Source organism: Myxocyprinus asiaticus, chromosome 2, assembly GCF_019703515.2.
Source record: "Myxocyprinus asiaticus isolate MX2 ecotype Aquarium Trade chromosome 2, UBuf_Myxa_2, whole genome shotgun sequence".
NCBI lineage: Eukaryota > Metazoa > Chordata > Actinopteri > Cypriniformes > Catostomidae > Myxocyprinus > Myxocyprinus asiaticus.
Window position 1 is genome coordinate 3,185,635 of NC_059345.1, and position 27,904 is coordinate 3,213,538.

At 39.7% G+C, this 27,904-nt stretch overlaps 1 protein-coding gene across 1 annotated transcript in view; it reads right to left on the reverse strand.

Annotated features, from left to right (window-relative positions):
- The window catches only part of LOC127412176 (mucin-2), a 33,061-nt gene extending 6,093 nt beyond the window's left edge, over positions 1 to 26,968 (reverse strand). The window contains exons 1-30 of the mRNA XM_051648333.1: positions 26,867 to 26,968; positions 26,081 to 26,134; positions 25,736 to 25,997; positions 25,527 to 25,641; positions 25,182 to 25,272; positions 24,955 to 25,061; positions 23,846 to 24,056; positions 23,274 to 23,399; positions 22,873 to 22,990; positions 22,594 to 22,732; positions 21,982 to 22,092; positions 21,774 to 21,843; positions 21,458 to 21,598; positions 21,009 to 21,173; positions 20,573 to 20,667; positions 20,372 to 20,498; positions 19,800 to 20,055; positions 19,536 to 19,612; positions 19,270 to 19,361; positions 17,827 to 17,978; positions 17,607 to 17,745; positions 16,840 to 16,944; positions 16,566 to 16,745; positions 16,240 to 16,476; positions 15,688 to 15,844; positions 15,451 to 15,579; positions 15,047 to 15,194; positions 721 to 13,292; positions 357 to 613; positions 39 to 210 (exon numbers count right to left, since the gene is read on the reverse strand). Coding sequence (XP_051504293.1) covers positions 39 to 210; positions 357 to 613; positions 721 to 13,292; positions 15,047 to 15,194; positions 15,451 to 15,579; positions 15,688 to 15,844; positions 16,240 to 16,476; positions 16,566 to 16,745; positions 16,840 to 16,944; positions 17,607 to 17,745; positions 17,827 to 17,978; positions 19,270 to 19,361; positions 19,536 to 19,612; positions 19,800 to 20,055; positions 20,372 to 20,498; positions 20,573 to 20,667; positions 21,009 to 21,173; positions 21,458 to 21,598; positions 21,774 to 21,843; positions 21,982 to 22,092; positions 22,594 to 22,732; positions 22,873 to 22,990; positions 23,274 to 23,399; positions 23,846 to 24,056; positions 24,955 to 25,061; positions 25,182 to 25,272; positions 25,527 to 25,641; positions 25,736 to 25,997; positions 26,081 to 26,134; positions 26,867 to 26,945 — 16,684 coding nt within the window. The 5' untranslated portion in view covers positions 26,946 to 26,968. The remainder of the gene's footprint in view (positions 1 to 38; positions 211 to 356; positions 614 to 720; positions 13,293 to 15,046; positions 15,195 to 15,450; positions 15,580 to 15,687; positions 15,845 to 16,239; positions 16,477 to 16,565; positions 16,746 to 16,839; positions 16,945 to 17,606; positions 17,746 to 17,826; positions 17,979 to 19,269; positions 19,362 to 19,535; positions 19,613 to 19,799; positions 20,056 to 20,371; positions 20,499 to 20,572; positions 20,668 to 21,008; positions 21,174 to 21,457; positions 21,599 to 21,773; positions 21,844 to 21,981; positions 22,093 to 22,593; positions 22,733 to 22,872; positions 22,991 to 23,273; positions 23,400 to 23,845; positions 24,057 to 24,954; positions 25,062 to 25,181; positions 25,273 to 25,526; positions 25,642 to 25,735; positions 25,998 to 26,080; positions 26,135 to 26,866) is intronic.
- Between the last annotated feature and the right edge of the window lie 936 nt (positions 26,969 to 27,904).

Consider the following 27,904-nt stretch of genomic DNA (forward strand, 5'->3'; position numbering starts at 1 on the left):
CAATGATACAGAAATTAAATAACCCAGGCTAAACTTACATTCACATTCATAGGTGAAACAGCAGCCAGTGGAATCATAGACTTTAACTGGGGCACGACCATTTTCACAGTTGGGAAGCTGAACTGGCTCACACTCATATGGTTTGTATACAACAATGCCGTTCACACAGGTTGCTGTTGTGCAGTTATCTATCTCCCAGAATTCACCATTCTGTCATTTAATGTGGAAATAAACATATGCTGAAAAGTTTTTAAAATTATATTTCCTTTTTATGTACAATTCCTTGAAACTTTTATGTAGAACAGATTTATGACAAAGTTGAGGATATATTAATCATAATCTGACTTAAGGTGTACCTGTCTTGGTGGGTCAAGAGCATCACAATTAGGCACAAATGTTGTATTTGGTTCTTCTGAGGTTGTAGTGGTTGTGGACATGAATGTAGCAGGTTGTTTTGTGCCTAGGGAATTGTTGATTGTTGTTATTTCAGAGGGGGTAGTTGGTGATGAAGTAGGTAGGCAAGATGTTGATGTCTTAACAATACTGCAAGTTACATTACAGTATGCCGTAAAGCACCAGCCAAAGCCATCAGTCACATTATAAATGATATCACCTGAAAAAAATAGATGTTACAAAATGTTAGATTATTTTCTAACTGACAAAAATGGCAAAAAAAAAAAAAAAAAAAAAAAAAAAGCCAAGAAGTAAATAACTTTTTACCTGGTTGAAAATGTGTGGCATTCACTAAACAGCAAACACTAGAAGTGGATGAGAATATAGGAGATTCTGTAGTCACTGGAAGTACACCAGTGAAAAAAGGCAACGTTTGTGTAATGGGTGTGACTGAGCTCCCCATGGATGTGGATGGGTGGAAAACACTGGAAGTGGTACTGGAGACAGTTGAAAAAGTTTCTGTAAATTGTGACATGGATGATCTGTACATTGTTGTTGATGTCTCAAAAGATGTAGTATTGTTGTGAAGTAGAGTAGTACTCTGCTCCTTGACAAGGACAGTAGTGGATGGGATGGCTGTTGAGGTGGTTAAAAGAGTTGTTTTGGCTGTGAGCGGCTCTGTTGTTGAAGAAACTCCCTCAGTGGTAATCTCAGGTGCAGTGGATGACTCAGCGTGACTTGTTGTCAAGATAACTGTGGTCATTGGTACCATAGTTGTGGTCGTTACTGTTGTTGGTTGTTTGGATATAAGGACTGGAAATGAGGTTTGTTTCATTGGCACGGATGAGCTTGCAGAAGTTGAAGTCTGAGATGGTGTAGATGTTTCCTCTTCAAAAGTTGTTGTGGCTGTAGATGTTGGTAGGCTTGTTGGACCAGTCGTCACCACATTTGGCATCTTGGTAGTGGTGGACAAAGGTGTCTGAGATGTGGTTATTTCATTCTCAGTTACAGTTTCAGTTGTGGTTGGAACTCCAGCAGTATGAGTAGTGGTAGATGATGCAGTAGATGTGACGACTCTTAATGGTGCTGATGTCATTGTAGACAGTCGGACAGTAGTGCTTCCTTCCTCAACAAGGATAGTAGTAGATGGGATGCCTGGTGTTGTGGTTGAAAGAGTTGTTTCTGCTGTGAGTGGCTCTGTTGTTGAAGAAAATACTTCAGTGGTAACCTTGGGAGAAGTCGATGACTCAGATCCAGTTGTTGTCAATACAACTGTGGTCATTGGCACCGTAGTTGTTTTCGTTAGCGTTGTTGGTTGTGTGGATGTAACAACTGGTAATGAGGTTTGTTTCATTGGCACAGATGAGCTTGCAGATGTTGAGGTTTGAGATGGTGTAGATGTTTTCTCTTCAAAAGTTGTTGTGGCTGTTGTTTTTGGTGGGCTTGCTGGACCTGTTGTGACCCCCTTTGGTGGCTTGGTGGTGGTGGATAAAGGTGTCTGAGTTGTGGTTATTTCATTCTCAGTTACAGTTTCAGTTGTGGTTGGTACTCCAGTAGTTTGAGTAGTGGTTGAAGATGCAGTAGTTGTGATGACTCTAATTGGTGCTGATGTTAATGTAGATGGTGGGACAGTAGTGCTTCCTTCTTCGATAAGAACAGTAGTGGATGAGATTGCTGGTGTGGTGGTTGAAATAGTTGTTTCGGCTGTGAGTGGCTCTGTTGTTGAAGAAACTCCCTCTGTGGTAATCTCAGGTCCAGTAGATGACTTAGCTCCAGTTGTTGTCGATACAACTGTGGTCATTGGCACTGTAGTTGTGGTCGTTAAAATTGTTGGTTGTGTGGATGTAACGACTGGTAAAGACGTTTGTTTCATTGGAACAGATGTGCTTGCAGATTTTGATGTTTGAGATGGTGTAGATGTTACCTCTTCAAAAGTGGTTGTGGCTGTAGTTGTTGGTGGGCTTGTTAGACCTGTTGTCACCCCATTTGGTGGCTTGGTGGTGGTGGATAAAGGTGTCTGAGTTGTGGTTATTTCATTCTCAGTTATAGTCTCAGTTGTGGTTGGTTTTCCAGTAGTTTGAGTAGTGGTAGAAGATGCAGTAGTTGTGATGATTCTAATTGGTGCTGATGTCAGTGTAGATGGTGGGGCAGTAGTGCTTCCTTCCTCGACATGAACAGTAGTGGATGTGAAGGCTGGTGTGGTGGTTGAAAGAGTTGTTTCGGCTTTTAGTTGTTCTGTTGTTGAAGAAACACCCTCAGTGTTAATCTCAGGTTCAGTAGATGACACAGCACCAGTTGTTGTTGATACAACTGTGGTCACTGGCACCGTAATTGTGGTCGTTAACGTTGTTGGTTTTGTGGATGTAATGACTGGTAATGAGGTTTGTTTCATTGGCACAGATGAGCTTGCAGATGTTGATGTTTGAGATGGTGTAGATGTTTCCTCTTCAAAAGTGGTTGTAGCTGTAGTTGTTGGTGTGCTTGTTGGGCCAGTTGTCACCACCTTTGGCGGCCTTGTAGTGGAGGACAAAGGTGTCTGAGATGTGGTTATTTCATTCTCAGTTACAGTTTCAGTTGTGGTTGGTTCTCCAGTAGTTTGAGTAGTGGTAGATGATGCAGTAGATGTGATGACTCTTAATGGTGCTGATGTCATTGTAGACAGTCGGACAGTAGTGCTTCCTTCCTCCACAAGGATAGTAGTAGATGGGATGCCTGGTGTTGTGGTTGAAAGAGTTGTTTCTGCTGTGAGTGGCTCTGTTGTTGAAGAAAATACTTCAGTGGTAACCTTGGGAGAAGTCGATGACTCAGATCCAGTTGTTGTCAATACAACTGTGGTCATTGGCACCGTAGTTGTGGTCGTTAGTGTTGTTGGTTTAGTGGATGTATTGACTGGTAATGAGGTTTGTTTCATTGGCACACTTGAGCTTGCAGATGTTGATGTTTGAGATGTTGTAGATGTTACCTCTTCAAAAGCTGTTGTAGCTGTAGTTGTTGGTTGGCTTGTTGGACCAGTCGTCACCACATTTGGTAGCTTGGTAGTGCTGGACAAAGGTGTCTTAGAAGTGGTTATTTCATTCTCAGTTACAGTTTCAGTTGTGGTTGGTACTCCAGTAGTTTGAGTAGTGGTTGAAGATGCAGTAGTTGTGATGACTCTAATTGGTGCTGATGTCAATGTAGATGGTGGGACAGTAGTGCTTTCTTCTTCGATAAGAACAGTAGTGGATGGGATTGCTGGTGTGGTGGTTGAAAGAGTTGTTTCGGCTTTTAGTTTTTCTGTTGTTGAAGAAACTCCCTCAGTGGTAATCTCAGCTGCAGTAGATGACATCGCTCCAGTTGTTGTTGATACAACTGCGGTCACTGGCACCGTAATTGTAGTCGTTAGCGTTGTTGGTTTTGTGGATGTAATGACTGGTAATGAGGTTTGTTTCATTGGCACACTTGAGCTTGCAGATGTTGATGTTTGAGATGTTGTAGATGTTACCTCTTCAAAAGCTGTTGTAGCTGTAGTTGTTGGTTGGCTTGTTGGACCAGTCGTCACCCCCTTTGGTGGCTTGGTGGTGGTGGATAAAGGTGTCTGAGTTGTGGTTATTTCATTCTCAGTTACAGTCTCAGTTGTGATTGGTTCTCCTGTAGTTTGAGTAGTGGTAGAAGATGCAGTAGTTGTGATGACTCTAATTGGTGCTGATGTCTCTGTAGATGATCGGACAGTAGTGCTTCCTTCCTGGACAAGGACAGTAGTGGATGGGATGGCTGGTGTGGTGGTTGAAAGAGTTGTTTCAGCTGTGAGTGGCTTCGTTGTTAAAGAAACTCCCTCAGTGGTAATCTCAGGTTCAGAAGATGACTTAGCTCCAGTTGTTGTCGATACAACTGTGGTCATTGGCACTGTAGTTGTGGTCGTTAGTGTTGTTGGTTTAGTGGATGTATTGACTGGTAATGAGGTTTGTTTCATTGGCACAGATGAGCTTGTAGATTTTGACAATTGAGGTGCTGTAGATGTTTCCTCTTCAAAAGCTGTTGTAGCTGTAGTTGTTGGTTGGCTTGTTGGACCAGTCGTCACCACATTTGGTAGCTTGGTAGTGCTGGACAAAGGTGTCTGAGAAGTGGTTATTTCATTCTCAGTTACAGTTTCAGTTGTGGTTGGTACTCCAGTAGTTTGAGTAGTGGTAGAAGATGCAGTAGTTGTGATGACTCTAATTGGTGCTGATGTCAATGTAGATGGTGGGACAGTAGTGCTTCCTTCTTCGACAAGAACAGTAGTGGATAGGATTGCTGGTGTGGTGGTTGAAAGAGTTGTTTCGGCTTTTAGTTTTTCTGTTGTTGAAGAAACTCCCTCAGTGGTCATCTCAGGTGCAGTAGATGACATCGCTCCAGTTGTTGTTGATACAACTGCGGTCATTGGCACCGTAATTGTGGTCGTTAGCGTTGTTGGTTTTGTGGATGTAATGACTGGTAATGAGGTTTGTTTCATTGGCACACTTGAGCTTGCAGATGTTGATGTTTGAGATGTTGTAGATGTTACCTCTTCAAAAGCTGTTGTAGCTGTAGTTGTTGGTTGGCTTGTTGGACCAGTCGTCACCCCCTTTGGTGGCTTGGTGGTGGTGGATAAAGGTGTCTGAGTTGTGGTTATTTCATTCTCAGTTACAGTCTCAGTTGTGATTGGTTCTCCTGTAGTTTGAGTAGTGGTAGAAGATGCAGTAGTTGTGATGACTCTAATTGGTGCTGATGTCTCTGTAGATGATCGGACAGTAGTGCTTCCTTCCTGGACAAGGACAGTAGTGGATGGGATAGCTGCTGTAGTGGTTGAAATAGTTGTTTCGGCTGTGAGTGGCTCTGTTGTTGAAGAAACTCCCTCAGTGGTAATCTCAGGTTCAGAAGATGACATAGCTCCAGTTGTTGACGATACAACTGTGGTCACTGGCACCGTAGTTGTGGTCGTTAGCGTTGTTGGTTTTGTGGATGTAATAACTGGTAATGAGGTTTGTTTCATTGGCACAGATGAGCTTGCAGATGTTGATGTTTGAGATGGTGTAGATGTTTCCTCTTCAAAAGTGGTTGAAGCTGTAGTTGTTGGTTGGCTTGTTGGACCAGTCGTCACCACCTTTGGTGGCTTGGTAGTGCTGGACAAAGGTGTCTGAGAAGTGGTTATTTCATTCTCAGTTACAGTCTCAGTTGTGGTTGGTTTTCCAGTAGTTTGAGTAGTGGTTGAAGATGCAGTAGTTGTGATTACTCTAATTGGTGCTGATGTCAATGTAGATGGTGGGACAGTAGTGCTTCCTTCCTCGACAAGAACAGTAGTGGATGGGATGGCTGGTGTGGTGGTTGAAAGAGTTGTTTCAGCTGTGAGTGGCTTCGTTGTTAAAGAAACTCCCTCAGTGGTAATCTCAGGTTCAGAAGATGACTTAGCTCCAGTTGTTGTCGATACAACTGTGGTCATTGGCACTGTAGTTGTGGTCGTTTGTGTTGTTGGTTTAGTGGATGTATTGACTGGTAATGAGGTTTGTTTCAATGGCACAGATGAGCTTGTAGATTTTGACAATTGAGATGTTGTAGATGTTTCCTCTTCAAAAGCTGTTGTAGCTGTAGTTGTTGGTTGGCTTGTTGGACCAGTCGTCACCACATTTGGTAGCTTGGTAGTGCTGGACAAAGGTGTCTGAGAAGTGGTTATTTCATTCTCAGTTACAGTTTCAGTTGTGGTTGGTACTCCAGTAGTTTGAGTAGTGGTTGAAGATGCAGTAGTTGTGATGACTCTAATTGGTGCTGATGTCAATGTAGATGGTGGGACAGTAGTGCTTCCTTCTTCGATAAGAACAGTAGTGGATGGGATTGCTGGTGTGGTGGTTGAAAGAGTTGTTTCGGCTTTTAGTTTTTCTGTTGTTGAAGAAACTCCCTCAGTGGTAATCTCAGGTGCAGTAGATGACATCGCTCCAGTTGTTGTTGATACAACTGCGGTCACTGGCACCGTAATTGTGGTCGTTAGCGTTGTTGGTTTTGTGGATGTAATGACTGATAATGAGGTTTGTTTCATTGGCACACTTGAGCTTGCAGATGTTGATGTTTGAGATGTTGTAGATGTTACCTCTTCAAAAGCTGTTGTAGCTGTAGTTGTTGGTTGGCTTGTTGAACCAGTCGTCACCCCCTTTGGTGGCTTGGTGGTGGTGGATAAAGGTGTCTGAGTTGTGGTTATTTCATTCTCAGTTACAGTCTCAGTTGTGATTGGTTCTCCTGTAGTTTGAGTAGTGGTAGAAGATGCAGTAGTTGTGATGACTCTAATTGGTGCTGATGTCTCTGTAGATGATCGGACAGTAGTGCTTCCTTCCTGGAAAAGGACAGTAGTGGATGGGATAGCTGCTGTAGTGGTTGAAATAGTTGTTTCGGCTGTGAGTGGCTCTGTTGTTGAAGAAACTCCCTCAGTGGTAATCTCAGGTTCAGTAGATGACATAGCTCCAGTTGTTGACGATACAACTGTGGTCACTGGCACCGTAGTTGTGGTCGTTAGCGTTGTTGGTTGTGTGGATGTAACGACTGGTAAAGACGTTTGTTTTATTGGCACAGATGAGCTTGCAGATGTTGATGTTTGAGATGGTGAAGATGTTACCTCTTCAAAAATGGTTGTGGCTGTAGTTGTTGGTTGGCTTGTTGGACCAGTCGTCACCACCTTTGGTGGCATGGTGGTGGTGGATAAAGGTGTCTGAGTTGTTGTTATTTCATTCTCAGTTACAGTCTCAGTTGTGGTTGGTACTCCAGTAGTTTGAGTAGTGGTAGAAGATGCAGTAGTTGTGATGACTCTAATTGGTGCTGATGTCTCTGTAGATGATCGGACAGTAGTGCTTCCTTCCTGGACAAGGACAGTAGTGGATGGGATAGCTGCTGTAGTGGTTGAAATAGTTGTTTCGGCTGTGAGTGGCTCTGTTGTTGAAGAAACTCCCTCAGTGGTAATCTCAGGTTCAGTAGATGACATAGCTCCAGTTGTTGACGATACAACTGTGGTCACTGGCACCGTAGTTGTGGTCGTTAGCGTTGTTGGTTTTGTGGATGTAATAACTGGTAATGAGGTTTGTTTCATTGGCACAGATGAGCTTGCAGATGTTGATGTTTGAGATGGTGTAGATGTTTCCTCTTCAAAAGTGGTTGAAGCTGTAGTTGTTGGTTGGCTTGTTGGACCAGTCGTCACCACCTTTGGTGGCTTGGTAGTGCTGGACAAAGGTGTCTGAGAAGTGGTTATTTCATTCTCAGTTACAGTCTCAGTTGTGGTTGGTTTTCCAGTAGTTTGAGTAGTGGTTGAAGATGCAGTAGTTGTGATTACTCTAATTGGTGCTGATGTCAATGTAGATGGTGGGACAGTAGTGCTTCCTTCCTCGACAAGAACAGTAGTGGATGGGATGGCTGGTGTGGTGGTTGAAAGAGTTGTTTCAGCTGTGAGTGGCTTCGTTGTTAAAGAAACTCCCTCAGTGGTAATCTCAGGTTCAGAAGATGACTTAGCTCCAGTTGTTGTCGATACAACTGTGGTCATTGGCACTGTAGTTGTGGTCGTTTGTGTTGTTGGTTTAGTGGATGTATTGACTGGTAATGAGGTTTGTTTCAATGGCACAGATGAGCTTGTAGATTTTGACAATTGAGATGTTGTAGATGTTTCCTCTTCAAAAGCTGTTGTAGCTGTAGTTGTTGGTTGGCTTGTTGGACCAGTCGTCACCACATTTGGTAGCTTGGTAGTGCTGGACAAAGGTGTCTGAGAAGTGGTTATTTCATTCTCAGTTACAGTTTCAGTTGTGGTTGGTACTCCAGTAGTTTGAGTAGTGGTTGAAGATGCAGTAGTTGTGATGACTCTAATTGGTGCTGATGTCAATGTAGATGGTGGGACAGTAGTGCTTCCTTCTTCGATAAGAACAGTAGTGGATGGGATTGCTGGTGTGGTGGTTGAAAGAGTTGTTTCGGCTTTTAGTTTTTCTGTTGTTGAAGAAACTCCCTCAGTGGTAATCTCAGGTGCAGTAGATGACATCGCTCCAGTTGTTGTTGATACAACTGCGGTCACTGGCACCGTAATTGTGGTCGTTAGCGTTGTTGGTTTTGTGGATGTAATGACTGATAATGAGGTTTGTTTCATTGGCACACTTGAGCTTGCAGATGTTGATGTTTGAGATGTTGTAGATGTTACCTCTTCAAAAGCTGTTGTAGCTGTAGTTGTTGGTTGGCTTGTTGAACCAGTCGTCACCCCCTTTGGTGGCTTGGTGGTGGTGGATAAAGGTGTCTGAGTTGTGGTTATTTCATTCTCAGTTACAGTCTCAGTTGTGATTGGTTCTCCTGTAGTTTGAGTAGTGGTAGAAGATGCAGTAGTTGTGATGACTCTAATTGGTGCTGATGTCTCTGTAGATGATCGGACAGTAGTGCTTCCTTCCTGGAAAAGGACAGTAGTGGATGGGATAGCTGCTGTAGTGGTTGAAATAGTTGTTTCGGCTGTGAGTGGCTCTGTTGTTGAAGAAACTCCCTCAGTGGTAATCTCAGGTTCAGTAGATGACATAGCTCCAGTTGTTGACGATACAACTGTGGTCACTGGCACCGTAGTTGTGGTCGTTAGCGTTGTTGGTTGTGTGGATGTAACGACTGGTAAAGACGTTTGTTTTATTGGCACAGATGAGCTTGCAGATGTTGATGTTTGAGATGGTGAAGATGTTACCTCTTCAAAAATGGTTGTGGCTGTAGTTGTTGGTTGGCTTGTTGGACCAGTCGTCACCACCTTTGGTGGCATGGTGGTGGTGGATAAAGGTGTCTGAGTTGTTGTTATTTCATTCTCAGTTACAGTCTCAGTTGTGGTTGGTACTCCAGTAGTTTGAGTAGTGGTTGAAGATGCAGTAGTTGTGATGACTCTAATTGGTGCTGATGTCAATGTAGATGGTGGGGCAGTAGTGCTTCCTTCTTCGATAAGAACAGTAGTGGATGGGATTGCTGGTGTGGTGGTTGAAAGAGTTGTTTCGGCTTTTAGTTGTTCTGTTGTTGAAGAAACTCCCTCAGTGGTAATCTCAGGTGCAGTAGATGACACTGCTCCAGTTGTTGTTGATACAACTGCGGTCACTGGCACCGTAATTGTGGTCGTTAGCGTTGTTGGTTTTGTGGATGTAATGACTGGTAATGAGGTTTGTTTCATTGGCACAGATGAGCTTGCAGATGTTGACAATTGAGATGTTGTAGATGTTTCCTCTTCAAAAGCTGTTGTAGCTGTAGTTGTTGGTTGGCTTGTTGAACCAGTCGTCACCACATTTGTTGGCTTGGTAGTGCTGGACAAAGGTGTCTGAGAAGTGGTTATTTCATTCTCAGTTACAGTTTCAGTTGTGGTTGGTACTCCAGTAGTTTGAGTAGTGGTAGAAGATGCAGTAGTTGTGATGACTCTAATTGGTGCTGATGTCAATGTAGATGGTGGGACAGTAGTGCTTTCTTCTTCGATAAGAACAGTAGTGGATGGGATTGCTGGTGTGGTGGTTGAAAGAGTTGTTTTGGCTTTTAGTTTTTCTGTTGTTGAAGAAACTCCCTCAGTGGAAATCTCAGGTGCAGTAGATGACATAGCTCCAGTTGTTGTTGATACAACTGTGGTCACTGGCACCGTAGTTGTGGTCGTTAGCGTTGTTGGTTGTGTGGATGTAATGACTGGTAATGAGGTTTGTTTTATTGGCACACTTGTGCTTGCAGATGTTGATGTTTGAGATGGTGTAGATGTTACCTCTTCAAAAGTGGTTGTGGCTGTAGTTGTTGGTTGGCTTGTTGGACCAGTCGTCACCACCTTTGGTGGCTTGGTAGTGCTGGACAAAAGTGTCTGAGAAGTGGTTATTTCATTCTCAGTTACAGTCTCAGTTGTGGTTGGTTTTCCAGTAGTTTGAGTAGTGGTAGAAGATGCAGTAGTTGTGATGACTCTAATTGGTGCTGATGTCAGTGTAGATGGTGGGACAGTAGTGCTTCCTTCCTCGACAAGAACAGTAGTGGATGGGATGGCTGGTGTGGTGATTGAAAGAGTTGTTTCAGCTGTGAGTGGCTTCGTTGTTAAAGAAACTCCCTCAGTGGTAATCTCAGGTTCAGAAGATGACTTAGCTCCAGTTGTTGTCGATACAACTGTGGTCATTGGCACTGTAGTTGTGGTCGTTAGCGTTGTTGGTTGTGTGGATGTAATGACTGGTAAAGACGTTTGTTTCATTGGAACAGATGTGCTTGCAGATTTTGATGTTTGAGATGGTGTAGATGTTACCTCTTCAAAAGTGGTTGTGGCTGTAGTTGTTGGTGGGCTTGTTAGACCTGTTGTCACCACCTTTGGTGGCTTGGTGGTGGTGTATACAGGTGTCTGAGTTGTGGTTATTTCATTCTCAGTTACAGTCTCAGTTGTGATTGGTTCTCCTGTAGTTTGAGTAGTTGAAGAAGATGCAGTAGTTGTGATGACTCTAATTGGTGCTGATGTCTCTGTAGATGATCGGACAGTAGTGCTTCCTTCCTGGACAAGGACAGTAGTGGATGGGATAGCTGCTGTAGTGGTTGAAATAGTTGTTTCGGCTGTGAGTGGCTCTGTTGTTGAAGAAACTCCCTCAGTGGTAATCTCAGGTTCAGTAGATGACATAGCTCCAGTTGTTGACGATACAACTGTGGTCACTGGCACAGTATTTGTGGTCGTTAGTGTTGTTGGTTGTGTGGATGTAACAACTGGTAATGAGGTTTTTATCATTGGCACAGATGAGCTTGCAGATGTTGAGGTTTGAGATGGTGTAGATGTTTTCTCTTCAAAAGTTGTTGTGGCTGTTGTTTTTGGTGGGCTTGTTGGACCTGTTGTGACCCCCTTTGGTGGCTTGGTGGTGGTGGATAAAGGTGTCTGAGTTGTGGTTATTTCATTCTCAGTTACAGTATCAGTTGTGGTTGGTACTCCAGTAGTTTGAGTAGTGGTTGAAGATGCAGTAGTTGTGATGACTCTAATTGGTGCTGATGTCAATGTAGATGGTGGGGCAGTAGTGCTTCCTTCCTCGACAAGAACAGTAGTGGATGTGATGGCTGGTGTGGTGGTTGAAAAAGTTGTTTCGGCTTTTAGTTGTTCTGTTGTTGAAGAAAATCCCTCAGTGGTAATCTCAGGTTCAGTAGATGACATAGCTCCAGTTGTTGTTGATACAATTGCGGTCACTGGCACCGTAGTTGTGGTCGTTAGCGTTGTTGGTTGTGTGGATGTAACGACTGGTAAAGAGGTTTGCTTCATTGGCACAGATGAGCTTGAAGATGTTGATGTTTGAGATGGTGTAGATGTTACCTCTTCAAAAGTGGTTGTGGCTGTAGTTTTTGGTGGGCTTGTTGGACCTGTTGTGACCCCCTTTGGTGGCTTGGTGGTGGTGGATAAAGGTGTCTGAGTTGTGGTTATTTCATTCTCAGTTACAATTTCAGTTGTGGTTGGTTTTCCAGTAGTTTGAGTAGTGGTAGAAGATGCAGTAGTTGTAATGACTCTAATTGGTGCTGATGTCAATGTAGATGGTGGGACAGTAGTGCTTCCTGCCTCAACAAGAACAGTAGTGGATGGGATGGCTAGTGTGGTGGTTGAAATAGTTGTTTCTGTTTTTAGTTGTTCTGTTGTTGGTGAAACTCCCTCAGTGGTAATCTCAGGTTCAGTAGATGACTTAGCTCCAGTTGTTGTCAATACAACTGTGTTCACTGGCACCGTAGTTGTGTTCGTTAGCGTTGTTGGTTTTGTGGATGTAATGACTGGTAATGAGGTTTGTTTCATTGGCACAGATGAGCTTGTAGATTTTGACAAATGAGATGGTGTAGATGTTTCCTCTTCAAAAGCTGTTGTAGCTGTAGTTGTTGGTTGGCTTGTTGGACCAGTCGTCACCACCTTTGGTGGCTTGGTAGTGCTGGACAAAAGTGTTTGAGTACTAGTTATTTTATTCTCAGTTACAGTCTCAGTTGTGGTTGGTTTTCCAGTAGTTTGAGTAGTGGTAGAAGATGCAGTAGTTGTGATGACTCTAATTGGTGCTGATGTCAATGTAGATGGTGGGACAGTAGTGCTTCCTTCCTCGACAAGAACAGTAGTGGATGGGATGGCTGGTGTGGTTGTTGAAAGAGTTGTTTCAGCTGTGAGTTGTTCTGTTGTTGAAGAAACTCCCTCAGTGGTAATCTCAGTTGCAGTAGATGACACAGCTCCAGTTGTTGTTGATACAACTGTGGTCATTGGCACCGTAGTTGTGGTCGTTATTGTTGTTGGTTGTGTGGATGTAATGACTGGTAATGAGGTTTGTTTCATTGGCGCGGATGAGCTTGCAGATGCTGATGTTTGGAATGGTGTAGATGTTTCCTCTTCAAAAGTTGTTTTGGCTGTAGTTGTTGGTGGGCTTGTTGGACCTGTTGTCACCCCCTTTGGTGGTTTGGTGGTGGATAAAGGTGTCTGAGTTGTGGTTATTTCATTCTCCGTTACAGTTTCAGTTGTGGTTGGCACTCCAGTAGTTTGAGTAGTGGTAGAAGATGCTGTAGTTGTGATGACTCTAATTGGTGCTGATGTCAATGTAGATGGTGGCACAGTAGTGCTTCCTTTCTCGACAAGAACAGTAGTGGATGGGATGGCTGCTGTGGTTGTTGAAAGAGTTATTTCGGCTGTGAGTTGCTCTGTTGTTGAAGAAACTCCCCCAGTGGTAATCTCGGCTGCAGTAGATAACACAGCTCCAGTTGTTGTTGATACAACTGTGGTCACTGGCACCATAGTTGTGGTCGTTAGCGTTGTTGGTTGTGTTGAAGTAACAACTGGTAATGAGGTTTGTTTCATTGGCACTGATGAGCTTGTAGATGTTGACAGTTGAGATGGTGTAGATGTTTCCTCTTCAAAAGTTGTTGTAGCTGTAGTTGTTGGTTGGCTTGTTGGACCAGTCGTCTCCTCCTTTGGTGGCTTGGTAGTGCTGGACAAAAGTGTCTGAGAAGTGGTTATTTCATTCTCAGTTACAGTTTCAGTTGTGGTTGGTACTCCAGTAGTTTGAGTAGTGGTTGAAGATGCAGTAGTTGTGATGACTCTAATTGGTGCTGATGTCAATGTAGATGGTGGGACAGTAGTGCTTCCTTCCTCGACAAGAACAGTAGTGGATGGGATGGCTGGTGTGGTAGTTGAAAGAGTTGTTTCATCTGTGAGTTGCTCTGTTGTTAAAGAAACTCCCTCAGTTGTAATCTCAGGTTCAGTAGATGACTTAGCTCCAGTTGTTGTTGATACAACTGTGGTCACTGGCACCATAGTTGTTGTTATTATTGTTGTTGGTTGTGTGGATGTAATGACTGGTAATGAGGTTTGTTTCATTGGCGCGGATGAGCTTGCAGATGCTGATGTTTGGAATGGTGTAGATGTTTCCTCTTCAAAAGTTGTTGTGGCTGTAGTTGTTGGTGGGCTTGTTGGACCTGTTGTGACCCCCTTTGGTGGTTTGGTGGTGGATAAAGGTGTCTGAGTTGTGGTTATTTCATTCTCAGTTACAGTCTCAGTTGTTGTTGACACGCTTGTATTTTGTTGTTTTGTAGAAATTTCAGTTTCTGTTGTTTTCTTTGTTGTCATCGATGATGAGAATGTTTGTGTTTTAGGTGATATTGAAGATGTTGACATTAGAGATACTTGTTCTTGAGTTGAATATTTTGGTTGCTGAGTAGAAGCAGTTAAAATAGCTTTAGTTGTTGGTTGACTTAAATGTCCACTTGTCGTTATTTCTTCTTGCTTGCTAGATGTGGATAAGACTTCTTGAGTTGTGGTTGTTTCTTCCTTAATTTCAGGAGAAGTGTATTCTGTGGTGCAATAAATATGATATTAACTAATTATCTAAACATAGCTATAACCTATAGGCACATTTCAATCAGAATTTCAATAATTAGTCACTAACAATAAAATAAATATATTAACTTTTTCTGAATCTGATATGATTAAGATTAAAAAATATATTTTTAAATTATTATGTCTAGAGAGAAGTTGAGATCATTTCTAAATGAAATAAATATAAACGAACATAATTTATATTAATTCCATTAGAAATTATTATAACTTAGGACAACAGAATGCATGATAACCAAATACATTAGTATTTAGTTGCAGTATATGATATTTGGCATAAATCACAGAAATGAAAAAGGACCTGGGGTGCTGAAGACAAACACAGTTGTTGGTGTTGTTGATGATTTCTGTGTTGTGGTCATTGGGGATGGGGTTGTTGGAACAGTAGTTGTTTCACAAGGTATCAAAGTCCTCTCAATTGTTCCATTGACTGAACATCTGGCTGTGATACAACCTCCCAGTCCATCCGTTGTGTGATAAATGATATCTCCAAAGTGGTACTCTACATCATTATGTTGGCATGTACATGCTGCAAATGAAGAATAAATATTGATTAGATGACTCTATATTCTACTTTTATAATTTTCTAACTAAATCATATTGGAAATACACAAAATCTCACCATTTACATCAAAGTCACAGATAACGCCAAATGAAGAACAATAACTGCATTGGGGGGAAAGGATAAACACGGTAGTCTTATATGTATGAATGCACAGAAATTAAAGGTGATATAATTTATATAACCATTACTGACAGAATAAACTCTTCTGACCAAAAAAAAAAAAAAAAAATACTGATCTATATAAAACACAGAAACTTTTTTGTTATTAGAAAATATTGACATACCATGTCTGACAGTTCTCAGCGGTTGGCACCTGCTGGCCAGTCTCATAATGTAACATTCCCACAAAGCAGCCACAATCTTCCTGCATTACACATTTCATGTTGTCCTCATCAAAAATAGGCTGCTCGGGAGGGCATTTAGGATAGCAACCTAAAAGTGGTGGGGGGTGAAAACAACCAACAATAAAAGTCTTTTCTTTTTTTGGGGGGGGGGGGGGGGGGGGGGGCGGGCAATCATGTTCCAAATAAAGAAGGAAAATAATCAAATGAGATACATTCATTAGTAAAGTTTTAACTGACTGTCCAAAATATGACTTTTTAATCATCCTAATTTTTAGTATTTTTTTAGCTAAAAATTGTGTTTTTCACAATAACATGTAGATCCTTTTGCAATTATGAGTTGTTACCTTCAAGTGCTGGTATCTGATTGGAGCAATGCCCAGTTGGATTTCTGCAGGTCTGCATACAGTCAGCTCCACAAGGTTTGTAATGCCACTCACATTCACCAGGGGGGTTGTAATAATCACAGAACAATGCTGCAATAAGAAAGGCCTAATCTTAAACTTAAGTGTTTGAGGTGTACTGTTTAAATGTATTGCTTTACAGCATGTCTAATGAAAATTATTTAGCTATCAGTGACTCACGGCATATTTTAGGCGTTCTCCAGGTAACACAAGCTCCAGCTTCATTACAGGCTTGTGCATAGGCTGATACAGCAGTGCAAAAACATTCATAATCTCCACCACTATCACAGGCACATGAGTCTCTCACACAGGCTTCATAGAAAGGAGTGGGATCCACCTTTAAAGAAATATTCAAAACAATGTGGCTGGTACTTAGCTATTTTTAATAAAAATTTAAATATTCTTTAGGGACCATTTGGGGTTCCTCAGATGCCACACTGGAGGAGCCATATATAGAAACTCTTGTCACCCTTTAAAAAAGTCTCAAATATTCTATTTATGTAGGCTTCTCCAGGAACAGTTGGAAGTCCTGGAACTGTGTACTCTACAGTAACCGTTGACTGACTTTTTATTGTTCTTGCATTAAACTAAGAAAAGTTTCTCAGAGACCTGAATGCGTGCCTAGAAGTTCTACAGAGGATTCCATCAGTGTGGCATCTGAGAACCCTCAAATGGTGCAAAAAGTATCTTTCAATATTGGAGTTCAGTTAATAACAGTTTTTTTTAAAGTACCTGTGAATGGCAGGTTGAAAAGACATTGCTAGTGAGGATGCTGCACTGCCTCTGGGCCCAGGCCTCCCTGTAGGGATTATGGACACATGGCTCTTGGATGGTGGTTGCATCTGGACAACTGGAGAACTTCCAGCTATTTCCGAAATGCAGGGCTTCAACAGCAACTGCTTGACTGCGGGTAGTGAAGTCATTGTTTGCATTCCCATCATAGTTTCCACACAGACCACACACTCGGCCCTGTCAAAAGGAAGGAAACTCTCAGAATTCATAATACAAATCTGATATTCGTGCTTAATAAATGGAGTTGCCTTGTCAGATTTACTCACACTATACTCTGGACTCAGCTTGATGTGTATAGTTGTTTTTCTGTCCCATAAAAGCATCAGTCCATTATTAGCTTCAATCACCAAGTAAAGCCCAATGGTACGTATCTGGTAGGGAATGTCTTCTCCTGCATCTCTTTGAACAACTTGAAAGGTTCCATCTGTCAATCTAAGCTCGTTGTTCTGAAATACAATTGCAGTTATTCAGTGCTTGTTCTTTACTAATTGAAGCTTTGATATTGTTGTATTGGTGAACACAGAGAGTAAGCTAACTCACTCCTAGAAATAGCTTGATAGATTTGGAACAAGTGGTGCCAGCGGATCCACAAGGAATATTTTCAGTGATGACTCTAAAAGTGCCACTGGTGCTGTTGCAGAAGTCCTGTTCATGACATAAAAGATCGTTAATATTTACATAAAAAGTTAACATATACATATAGTGGCCCAAAAATTATTTCGATACTCTAGTCACAATTACACTTGTATGTCATTGCATTATATAGCAAAATATCAAAGCAAGTGACATCTGCAAACACATGCTGCTAGAGATTTTCTCAGAACTACTGTAACTTTACTAACACTTTACAGCAACATTTTTGCAAGTTTTTTAAAGATGGAGTAGCAGTGATTTGTAGTGGTTGTATGAAGAGATGAGGTGTCTTTGCAGACTGCAGAGTAACCACAGGTGAAGTTCATCACATGAACTATGGACATGTTTCACTAACGTTTGACTTTTTTACTTTTTGTCTTCTTTTTGAACTTTATATCTATTGTTCTATCTTTTCAAACCTCTTTTTATTAGATGTTTTGCTTAAAAAGTGTACTTGTGCTGTCTTCATTTAAAATAAATTTCACTTATCTAATGCAATCACGTTAATACACATTCAGAGTGGCTTAAATGTCTAAATACTTTTTGGGGACACTGTACATAAGATTGAGACTGTATATAAGAATAAGAAAAGAATAATGATCTTAATATAAGTTTTAGACCTGATTGTTATTATTTATGCCTTATGGCTTCCAATTGAACTACAGTGTTAATACCTGAACAAGGCTGTATTCACAGTTTCCACTAAAGACAAATCTTTTCTCATCAAAGGTTCTGTAATGGCCATCTCCATATATGCTGCATGTCCCACTGCATTGATTTGTGGTACACTGCCATCTTCTAGCGTTACAAGTGCTATAAAAAGTAATGTAAGAATATTATAATACAATATTACACAGAATATGTAAATAATAAAAAATATTCAGTTGCACATACCATGTATTACAGTCAGCTGTAAGGGTTTCCCCAGGCTGGTAAGCAACTCCATTGTGGATGCATGGACACAGGTCTTCAGTTATACAACCACCGTTCCCATCTGATACCAGTCCAGAGGGACACACACAGCCAGACACACACTCTGTGCTGACCTGTAAACATTTCACTTAAAAGTCACTGAATGTGCAACATTTCATTTCAATTTATTCTTGCAGTTGCTTAAATGAATAGTTCATATCATTTCAATATATGCTGTTATCATAATGGAACACAGAATGACAGTTTCTGAGAATTTTCACACTGTACTTTTCTGTACAGTACACTACAGTTTATAGTGCCCATGTCTGCCAAGCACCAAAAAAGGACACAAAATCACAATAAAGATAACAAAAAAGTAGTCCATACAACTGGTATGCTATATTCCAAGTGTTCTGACATCATATGATAGCTTAAAGCGAAGAACAGACTGAAATTTAGGCCGTTTCTCACTAAATACATTCACCTCCACTGAAATTCACAAATATCGATCTCCATTCCACATTCAAACAGATGAATGCATGTTAGTTTACGACATATGGGAGAACCAATGAGGTTGTGGCATCAATGATGTCAATACACATGCCACTTTTGAATCTGAACGTGTTAGCGTTTTTAGAGCTTCAATGGACTTATCAAGGAATTACAATTTTATCTGTGTTCCAAGGACTTATTCACCATTTTTCAGGGGGCATATGGGGTTTGCAAACAAGTCCTATAGCTCAACTGTTAGAACATGTGGCTAGCAACACCAAGATCATGGGTTCAATTCCCAAGGAACACACAAACTGATAGAACATATAACTTGCATGCACTGTAAGCCACTGTGGATCAAAGCATCTGCCAAATACAGTTTTAGCGAGTGGGCATTTACAATTATGGAAGCGCGCACTTAATGGGGCAAATGTTCGTTTTATATATCTTAGGAAATCTTAACTGTGTTTTTATGTGCAAACATTATGTTTATTTAATCCGTCCTATGTATTGTATTGTATTCATTTTAACTCTATAATTTTAAGAATGAGAAGGCGAGAGTTAATTTTACGTAAAACCAAATGGTATGTTAAAAATAGCTAAGGTCAACCCAGTCGCCACTATAGGGAGAAACAAGAAAGACGAACTGTGTTTCATGCACTTGGAACAAGGTTGTTGGTGCTGCTCGAGCATAGGGAAACTGGCATCTGTTGTTGTTGGAGGTATTGTGCTTTAATGATGTATTTGAAATTTGCCTGGCCAGATGTGGTCACTGTGAACTGTTGTTGTATGGAAAAGAGCTATGTAAAGAAAACATAACTGCATTCATGTCTGGAATCACATGAGGGAGATCCAGATATTGGGTCGTTCCAAATAATGACAGAATTTCACTTTAGTGTGAACTATTCCTTTAAATTGATTGAAGAAACTCACACAGGCCATGTCTAATGTGTTGCAGCTCTTCTGACACTCTGATCCTGTGGAACCAGGACTAGCGCTGGAGCAGTTGAAAAACATCATTGGCGCTTCACATTCTGAAGTAAAGAGTTACAGAATCGAGAATGATGGTTTATTTCACTTAAAGGAATCAGTGTAGCAAAATAATGCCAGTAAAGATCTCGCATAAAGTACTAAAACACGAGGTTTTAAATGTATAAATTTAAATATACTATAGATTTGACTTTCCCTCCTGCGCACACACACACACACACACACATGGCACACACCTTCCCCATTGGATCCACCAGTGCAGGTCATTTTCCCTTGCTTGCAAATGCTGAAATGTAAACATCAGTTAGTAACCATTATGTAACCAGGTAAAAAGACTCATTGTCAATATATTTTATTACATAAGTTGTGTTATAGTTATATTTTAAGTGGTTATATAAGTTATAGTTTATTAGATATTCTATTTTATACTTGTATTGTATTATATAGAAATAGAACCATCTCCATCTCCTTACCATGATCCTCCATCTTTGGTGATGATGTCTCCAGCAGGAATAATTTTGCCTGAATCGTAACATGAGCAGCTGGTAGAATCAATACAATTGCCATTCTCATTCATGTATGTTCCCTCTGCACAGCCACAGCCATCCACTGGCACAAAGTCAATATCGCAGGTGTTGTCTGATTGGCCGAGGGATCGGCAGGTGCGGTCACAGCTGGTCATTTGATAAGAGTAGACAGTGGTGCTGGGGCAAGTTAGCATGTATTTGCCTGTGGGGAGGGGAGAAGGCCATTTATTTGAATATAACTGCAATCATCAAGGAGCAGCAATTATATCTGTTTTACTTATAGAGAAATGTTATTTTATTATCATACCCAACAAAACTTGCTATCACTTCGTAATCTGTTTCAACTATGCTTATTTGCCTCAATCGATATTTTCAAGGACTTTAGGTGGGGCAAATCAAGGACATTTCTGATCAAAATTTTGCCTCACATATTGTCATGAATCTGCTTGATTTTTTTTAAATTAAATCCCAAAATAACTTGTCAAGCAATGCCCATTTCCGAGAGGAAATCAACTCACTGCAGGCAAAATTTCTCCATCCATCAAGAAGAATCCCTCTCGCAGCACATGCATGTACATATGAGGACAATGCAGCACACATGCAGTCTTCACTCTTCTCACAGTTACAGCTGTCATATATACAGTCCTACAAAGAATGGAAAAGTTAGAAAGAACTCTATAACAAAAAAGGTGAAAGAGAATGAACATCATTTCACTTACTGCTTTGTAAACATCAGGGTTGATTTCAGAGTGACAGGGGGCGAACACTCCTGAGGGGTCTGACAGCAGGGAACACCAGTGCTGTGCATATTTCTCTGTGGAGCAAAAATTATGTAGAAAGATGATAAGTCCTAAATTGCATTGCAGAATTGTAAGGACAACATGTTGCCATTTTGTGGATGTCGAATGCAGTGTGCGAATTACACAATGACTTCTGCTAATTCCGAAATTTCTAACAATAATTTTCAGGGTACAATCTGTTTGTCTTGCGCAACCCAACTTGTCTTTTGGTGCCCCAAGGACAGTTAGCCAAATGTCAACTATCCGACAGTGATAATTAAACTCCTAATGTTTTGTCAATGCTCTAATGTTCTATGTTCTAACGGCCCCATTATTCGCACCCTGGTCGCATGGCAAAAAGGGAGTGAAATCGCACCATTTTCAATGCTCAGACTGCAAGGATGCTCAAAGCTTCTTCTAATTTCAGGGCAACTTGCTCTCGTCCTCCAGGTGTTGGCAAAGTCCACCGCTGTTCCTTCCCTCAGTCCACCAATGGTTGTAAAGTCATCAGTCTCAATGTTGTTGAAATTGCCACAAAGACCTGCAGAATGATTTGTTCTTAAATGAATTCATGCAGGACATGTGTTGCTGACATAACATTTCAAGCAGTTTCAACCGTGTCCTGCTGTGTGACATGCTATAATATACCTAGACTTAATATTTGAAAAATGAATTTGTTACACCATAGGACCGATTAACTACTACCAATTAAACTGTCCAGTAATAATATAAAAACAGAAAGCCTTAACATCTTTGAATGCTGCTTTTGTTCTGAGTATTGCAAGAGAATTGTTTGTAAAAGAGGAGGTGTGTAAAAATAAATACCACATGTTTCTCCTTGGTACACTGAATCGACTGTCATGTAGAGTTGCATTATGGGCACAAGCTGGATCTCTAGACGAAGCCCAATCCAGTGGGCATGGATGATAATGTAGAATGACGAGGGCTTGAAAATGCTCACATCAGCTGAAAATCAAACAATAATGTAAATATAGAATTAAAATTCATAATTGGTGTGAGGAAACATTTCATAATACATTCAAATTTCAATGTAGAACTTAACCTTTGTTAGTCAAAACTAACCATAATTTGATTACCCCTACATTCAACAAGATTCGACTGATTCAGGTACATTGCCTACCTGTTAAAAGGGGCAGCTGGGTAATTATTCTGTTATATTCAACATTTCCACTTGAATCCACTTTGATCACCTGTGAACACGAGTGAAAGTAGCGAAATTATCAGTTTGGAAATGTTCATAACATGCACAGAGAATGTCGCAGTGACATTCACCATTTAATTTACCATTTGATGAACTGTTTTCCATTTAAATCCTCTTTAGTACTTACAATAGTTCCGTCAATCAATGCCAATGCTATTGTCTTCAAACAGGTCTCAGTTTCAGTCACACCACATTTCACCAGGTCTCCTTGAACTGTGAAATCTGTGCCTGTGCATTGCTTTAACAAAGGAATAATGGATCAGGTGAGTAACAAATTAAAAAGGCAATGTTAATGTTAAAAACAATTTGAAATTACAGTATTGGAATTGGAAATTGCATTGCCAACTATGTGTAAGGCTACTACTGCTGTGGTTTATGAAATAGTGCAGCACATACAGTGGCCAAAAAATACATTTGAACTTTTTGTCTGAACGTCTTTGTGTTAGATGAAACACAAGTTCAGAGAGTTGGCCAAGCAGAGATTAACTATGGACATGTTCCACTATCGTTTGACAACCAGAAAGTGTCCAAATACTTACTGCTTTATCATTTAAAATCTGGTATTTTTTTTGAAAAGTGTCCATGTGGTATGTGTTTTTTTTATCAAAACAAATGCCACACTGCTTGATATTGCTATACTGAAAAAACATTCAGACATTTTGAAGTGTCCAGATATATTTTGGGACCACTGTATAGAGATAATTGCCTGCCAGCAAAAGAAAGGGTCCAGTTAACATACTTTGGAGAGGACATAAGTGCAGTCCCCATGAAAAGTGTAGGCTTTTCCATCAAATGTTCTAATATGGGATCCACCCTCCACTGAGCATGTATGAGGACAATCCTTTTCATTACAGTTCCACTGCCCCTGTGCACAGGTACTAAATAGGAAATAAATGGTTAATTTAAAAGTATACTTTGATTGTTACAACATTCTATCTTTTCTAACATTTTAAATACAAATTTTCTTCAGGAGTAAAAGAGCATGTTCAATCCATAGTGTTGGGAAGTCAAGGCTTACCATTCTCTGCAGGTACTGGTGTAATTCTCCCCAGGGGCGTATGTTTTACCATCAAGGGTGCAGGAGCATTGATTAATGGGTATACAGCCAGTGTTGTTGATATCATCAAAAACAGTGCCTTAAAGAGAACGAGAGAATAAACAAATAGCCATTGGTTCATTGATATGTTCCCTCCTTTTTTCTGCTTTAAGAACATAATCTGAACTTCAAAGTGAAGCTTATTCTCCCAAAAGTGTAATTGTAAATAGTGTAAAAAATAAAAATAAAAAATGCAATCTTCCCATGTCAGTGGACATACAAGATAAATGTAGATGATAGATGAAGAAGTTGAAGTCAGTGAAAAGTGCAATCAATGTAATCACTAAATGACTTGAAAAGATTTATCAAGGAAAACACTGTACCAGGAGGGCAGAAGCATCCATCAATGCAGTGGTGCTCACACACTTGTCCTCTTTCAGGGTTTGTACAAGTGTCAGTACAGGGATTTCCACACTCGTGGTACACCATGCTTCCTGGACACGGATTTGCTGCACCAATCACAGAGAAGGGATATACTATTGAGACAGCATCAATCATTGAAAGAAAAACTACAACTTTACAAGAAAAGACTCTAGATACAGTATGCTCAAACTTGTGACCCAAATAATAACAAAGGATTAAATATACTGTAGCCATTAAATGGGTTCAAGCTCAACCCCTTAAGCCCATAAGCTCATTATCCCATTATATTTTATAAAAAAACCTAACAGTTATGACACCATACATGAAATGTAACCAGAAAGTAAAAGTGTACATTACTGGGACTCGAGCAGCACCAACAGTCAAATTAGTGCTGGTGCACTTGTCAGAGTTTTGGTCCAAATGTAATGTCCCATTTATGATAACAATAAGGATAAAAGAAAATAATATGGACAACGATAGCACTTCGTGTTTGGACCCAGGTGCTAAGAGAACACAGGCATGGCATACTCACGACAAAAATATTCTGTTCTCCAGTCTGCCGGCCTGCCACCTGCATGTATACACTGTCTAGAGTACTCGCCAATGGACTTGCACAAGCAGAAAGATCCAGAGTTGTTGCAATGGCACAGGTCTTTCATACAAACTTTGACAAAGGAATCAATCGAAACCAGACTTCTGCAATCACTGAACACCGGACTGGAGAAGATATCATGACAAAAATTCTGTGGAGAAAGAGAAACCACACAGAGTCATGGAAAATTATAACCAGATAACTTTTTATATTACAACTGAGATAAACTTTTGTAATGGTCATTAGACAAATGTTTTTGTTTTTGTTGGTCCAAAAACCCTCAAAACCAGTTATTTCAATAGGACAAATTAAGTCATTAACCTAACTAGGTTTAATTTAATAAACATATTATATAGTATGTAATTTATGTCAATACTGTATGTTCGTGTGTTTTCCCAGATAGCACATGTCACGTCTCCAAGATGTCTGTTTTAGATCTTTTCATCTGGAAAGCATCACATTCTAAATAACATCTGCTAAACATCTTATAAAGATCAGATTTACAAACATTCGTAATCATAAACATCTCAAAGATATCTGCTGAATGTCTCAGTGACATCCGAGAGGAAACACTTCAATGGCGGGAAATTTCTCTTTTGAATTTTAACGGTTGTTTTTCTGAGGGAGCGGGAATTCTTGTCAAGATAGAGAATGTGTGTTCATATACCAGTAAGTAAACTTTAATTCAATTATTTTAATCTAGTTTGCAAGAGGTTTGTTAGTAGAACTTTAAAACCGTGCCATCTTTGGGCTCATAAAAGAACTTCGAGGACTTCTTTCCTGTGTTGACACTGTATTTTAACTGAATGTTTTGGTGGGCATTTTATAAGGCTTTTCCTTTTTCAAATTTGAAGTATACTTTAGTTTACCTCACAGCCATTATTGCTAGTCAGATGTAGGTGGTATTTAATGGGAGGGACTTTATCGTTCTACATTTTATTTATTTTTTGTGATATAAATTTTATGGGTTCGATACGTCAACGCATTAAGCAGTTGAGCTATTGTCACCATTTATTGATAAGCAGTTCTGTGGTGTGGACAATGTTTACCTCATCTCCACAGTTTTCATCAAGAGATGTACTGTCTTCCTCACAGACTTCTGTTGGACCATCCATCTTCCAGAGGTTTCCGAACTCAGAAACAGACAGCATAGCTCCTAGAACGATAGATGTATTGATTGCTTTTTCAACAGACAGGTATGTACTGTACAACCTAAAATAGTGTCCGTGTAATCATGTGAAGCAAGAGGTTCCATAGTCAGCATTGTTAATAATACCATCACTGATGAATTCATTGTACAATTGGATTCCATTGAAGTCACCACACAGTCCACACGTTTGGTTTCTGTACTTTTCATCTAACTTGACCTGAAAACCAAGGAAAAATGTATATTAGGCCTATATTACATCCAAGTATTGGAGGTATTAGTGGTGCTTTGTTGCATGTATTTGGGCAAAAGACTTCCCATTTATAATAGTACATTAACCAACATGACTACCCCTATATTGGTTGTCTCTGTGACTGTGTGGTTTACAGAGGAAAGATGATCTGGAAACAGGATTTCATGAAGAGGGTCTGCATCATGCCGTATATGTTATAGCTTGTTTAGGGGTTTCCTTACCATGAAAGCATCGTCTTCATTCCACATGGCGACTAGCCCCAAAACAGCTTTGACAGAGATGTAAGAAGTCATTTTCTCAATGAAAACTCCAGGACTGCTAAATGGAAGTGTCACACTACAGAAAGAATGGTTACAGAGTCAGACATCTTTCCACTCGAGGCCACTTCGAGAACAGCCTGAGGAAATACTTTACAATCACAATCACTTACATTTGGCCACCAACAGTAACAGAGCCTTTGGTGAGCTCTATTACTGCCCCCTCTAGTTTCATAGTGATCTTGCTGATCGTTGGTTCATTGTTCACTACCCGATGTCTCAACTGGATGTTGAAATCTTCATAGCTGTTCCGACAATCTGAGGTCAGAATGTAGTTACAGGCAGTTGGGAGTTGGAAGTAGTCCCCATCAAAGGTCTTGAAATGGTAGTTACCCCAAGTGCTACAAACCAGCTCATTGTGTTGTGAACTCAATCCTGGTAATGACAGTTATTGTTAGTTCATGTTTTAACGTTTCTAATGAAGAAATTCTACATTTGAATGATTTTGAGATTTTTACCTGAAAACATTTGTGTTGTAGAGGCTGGATGGATGTTCATCGCTGTGAGAACCACTGGGGAATTTATAGAAATATTAATACATTTTGAAGTATGGACAAGTGAATTGGTTGAATAAATCATTTAGGCACTAAGCTAAAACTTAAAATGTTCAGTTTCAGTAAATGTAGTGAATATGATTACAGTCATTTACATTTGGGTAGTTGATGTGAAATACTTTTGGCAATTTACATGTTATTCGCTATCATTGTGCTAATTCTTTTACCATCTGTATGCATGCAGTTTGTACGAAAGACTACATTGGATATTTGTACTTAAAAAAAAATTAAAATATCATTTTTCACACTGCAGGGCCATTTAAAATGAACAAGTGAAGAAAGAAATGTAATTAAAAAAATGGTGGAAAAAAATTGTGACCAGTTACATGACCTGATATACCAATTTTCCCTTACATGTTCATAGAAAATTTAAACTAAAATATTGGTGTTGTTCAAAGAAAAAGTAGTTTTTCCCATTTATATTACATTTTATTTTCCCCTTTGCCATTAATAACAATTATATATTTTAGGAATTCCTTATTCTTTCAAACATAACATTATAAAGTGATGTATAATTCCAAATAATAATATAATTATGTTATTACCATATACATTCCACCAGTTTAAACTATAATAAACTATAATTTAAAACAATTTATACTGTATAATTCTTACAAATAAATAGATACAAATAAATAAAATGTTACAGGCAATGTATATGAAAAAACATTTGTTGTAAATTCTTCTTACCGGTTTGTGTTGCAGCAAGCCCAATTGACAGTGTCATCCATATTAGCACTCCTCTAGATATTATTTTTAACATTCCCATGGTGGTTTGTGGAGTATCGGACTCTCCACAGGTTCAATGAGAAAGACACACTCCTATACTCAGAGCTTTATACCACTTGCCCCTTGAAGGGATGTAAGAGTCAAGTAAAGGTGGGGCCAAAACCATGTTTATCTTGAATGACAACATAATCTAACATTTACAGTAGCTGACTGATTCACATACAAGTTTTTTGAATCAACGAATAAATCAGGTTCATATTTGAAACTGGAAAAATATGACAAAATCAAAAAGAATGAGTAAAAAATGCATATAATGCAGTCAGGTGAAATGTGATGCTATTGGATATCAACAATGTTTGTTTATTAATGTTCAGTCAATGATACTGATGATGTCGATTCCCAAAAAGGTTTCTCTACCATGCATTTTTTTCATTCATGGCATCTTAAATAGTTAAACTTATATCTTCTCACTCATTACATATACAATAGAGTGATTACTAATAGTTCATTGCATTACCTTTGTCTTATAGACTTGTTATAACATATATTACATGACTTTAATGGAGCTCAAGTTGCACAACACTTCATATTTAAAATTAATAAACCCTAAACACTAGGGAAGGAAATTAAGGTTATACTTAATTACAGTAATTATAATTATTTAGTAAGATGTTGCACTTTACAATACAGTTCTGTATGTTAAAACTTTATATGTCGAAATGAACACTAGCCAAGTTTAATAAATGCTGTAAAAGTATTGTTTAGTATGTTAACAAATTAAAATAATGTAATAAACATGTAGAGACACACAAACACTAAACACCATCAGGGTAACACATGTGAAATTAAAATAATGTAATAAACATGTAGAGACACACAAACACTAAACACCATCAGGGTAACACATGTGAAATTAAAATAATGTAATAAACATGTAGAGACACACAAACACTAAACACCATCAGAGTAACACATGTGAAATTAAAATAATGTAATAAT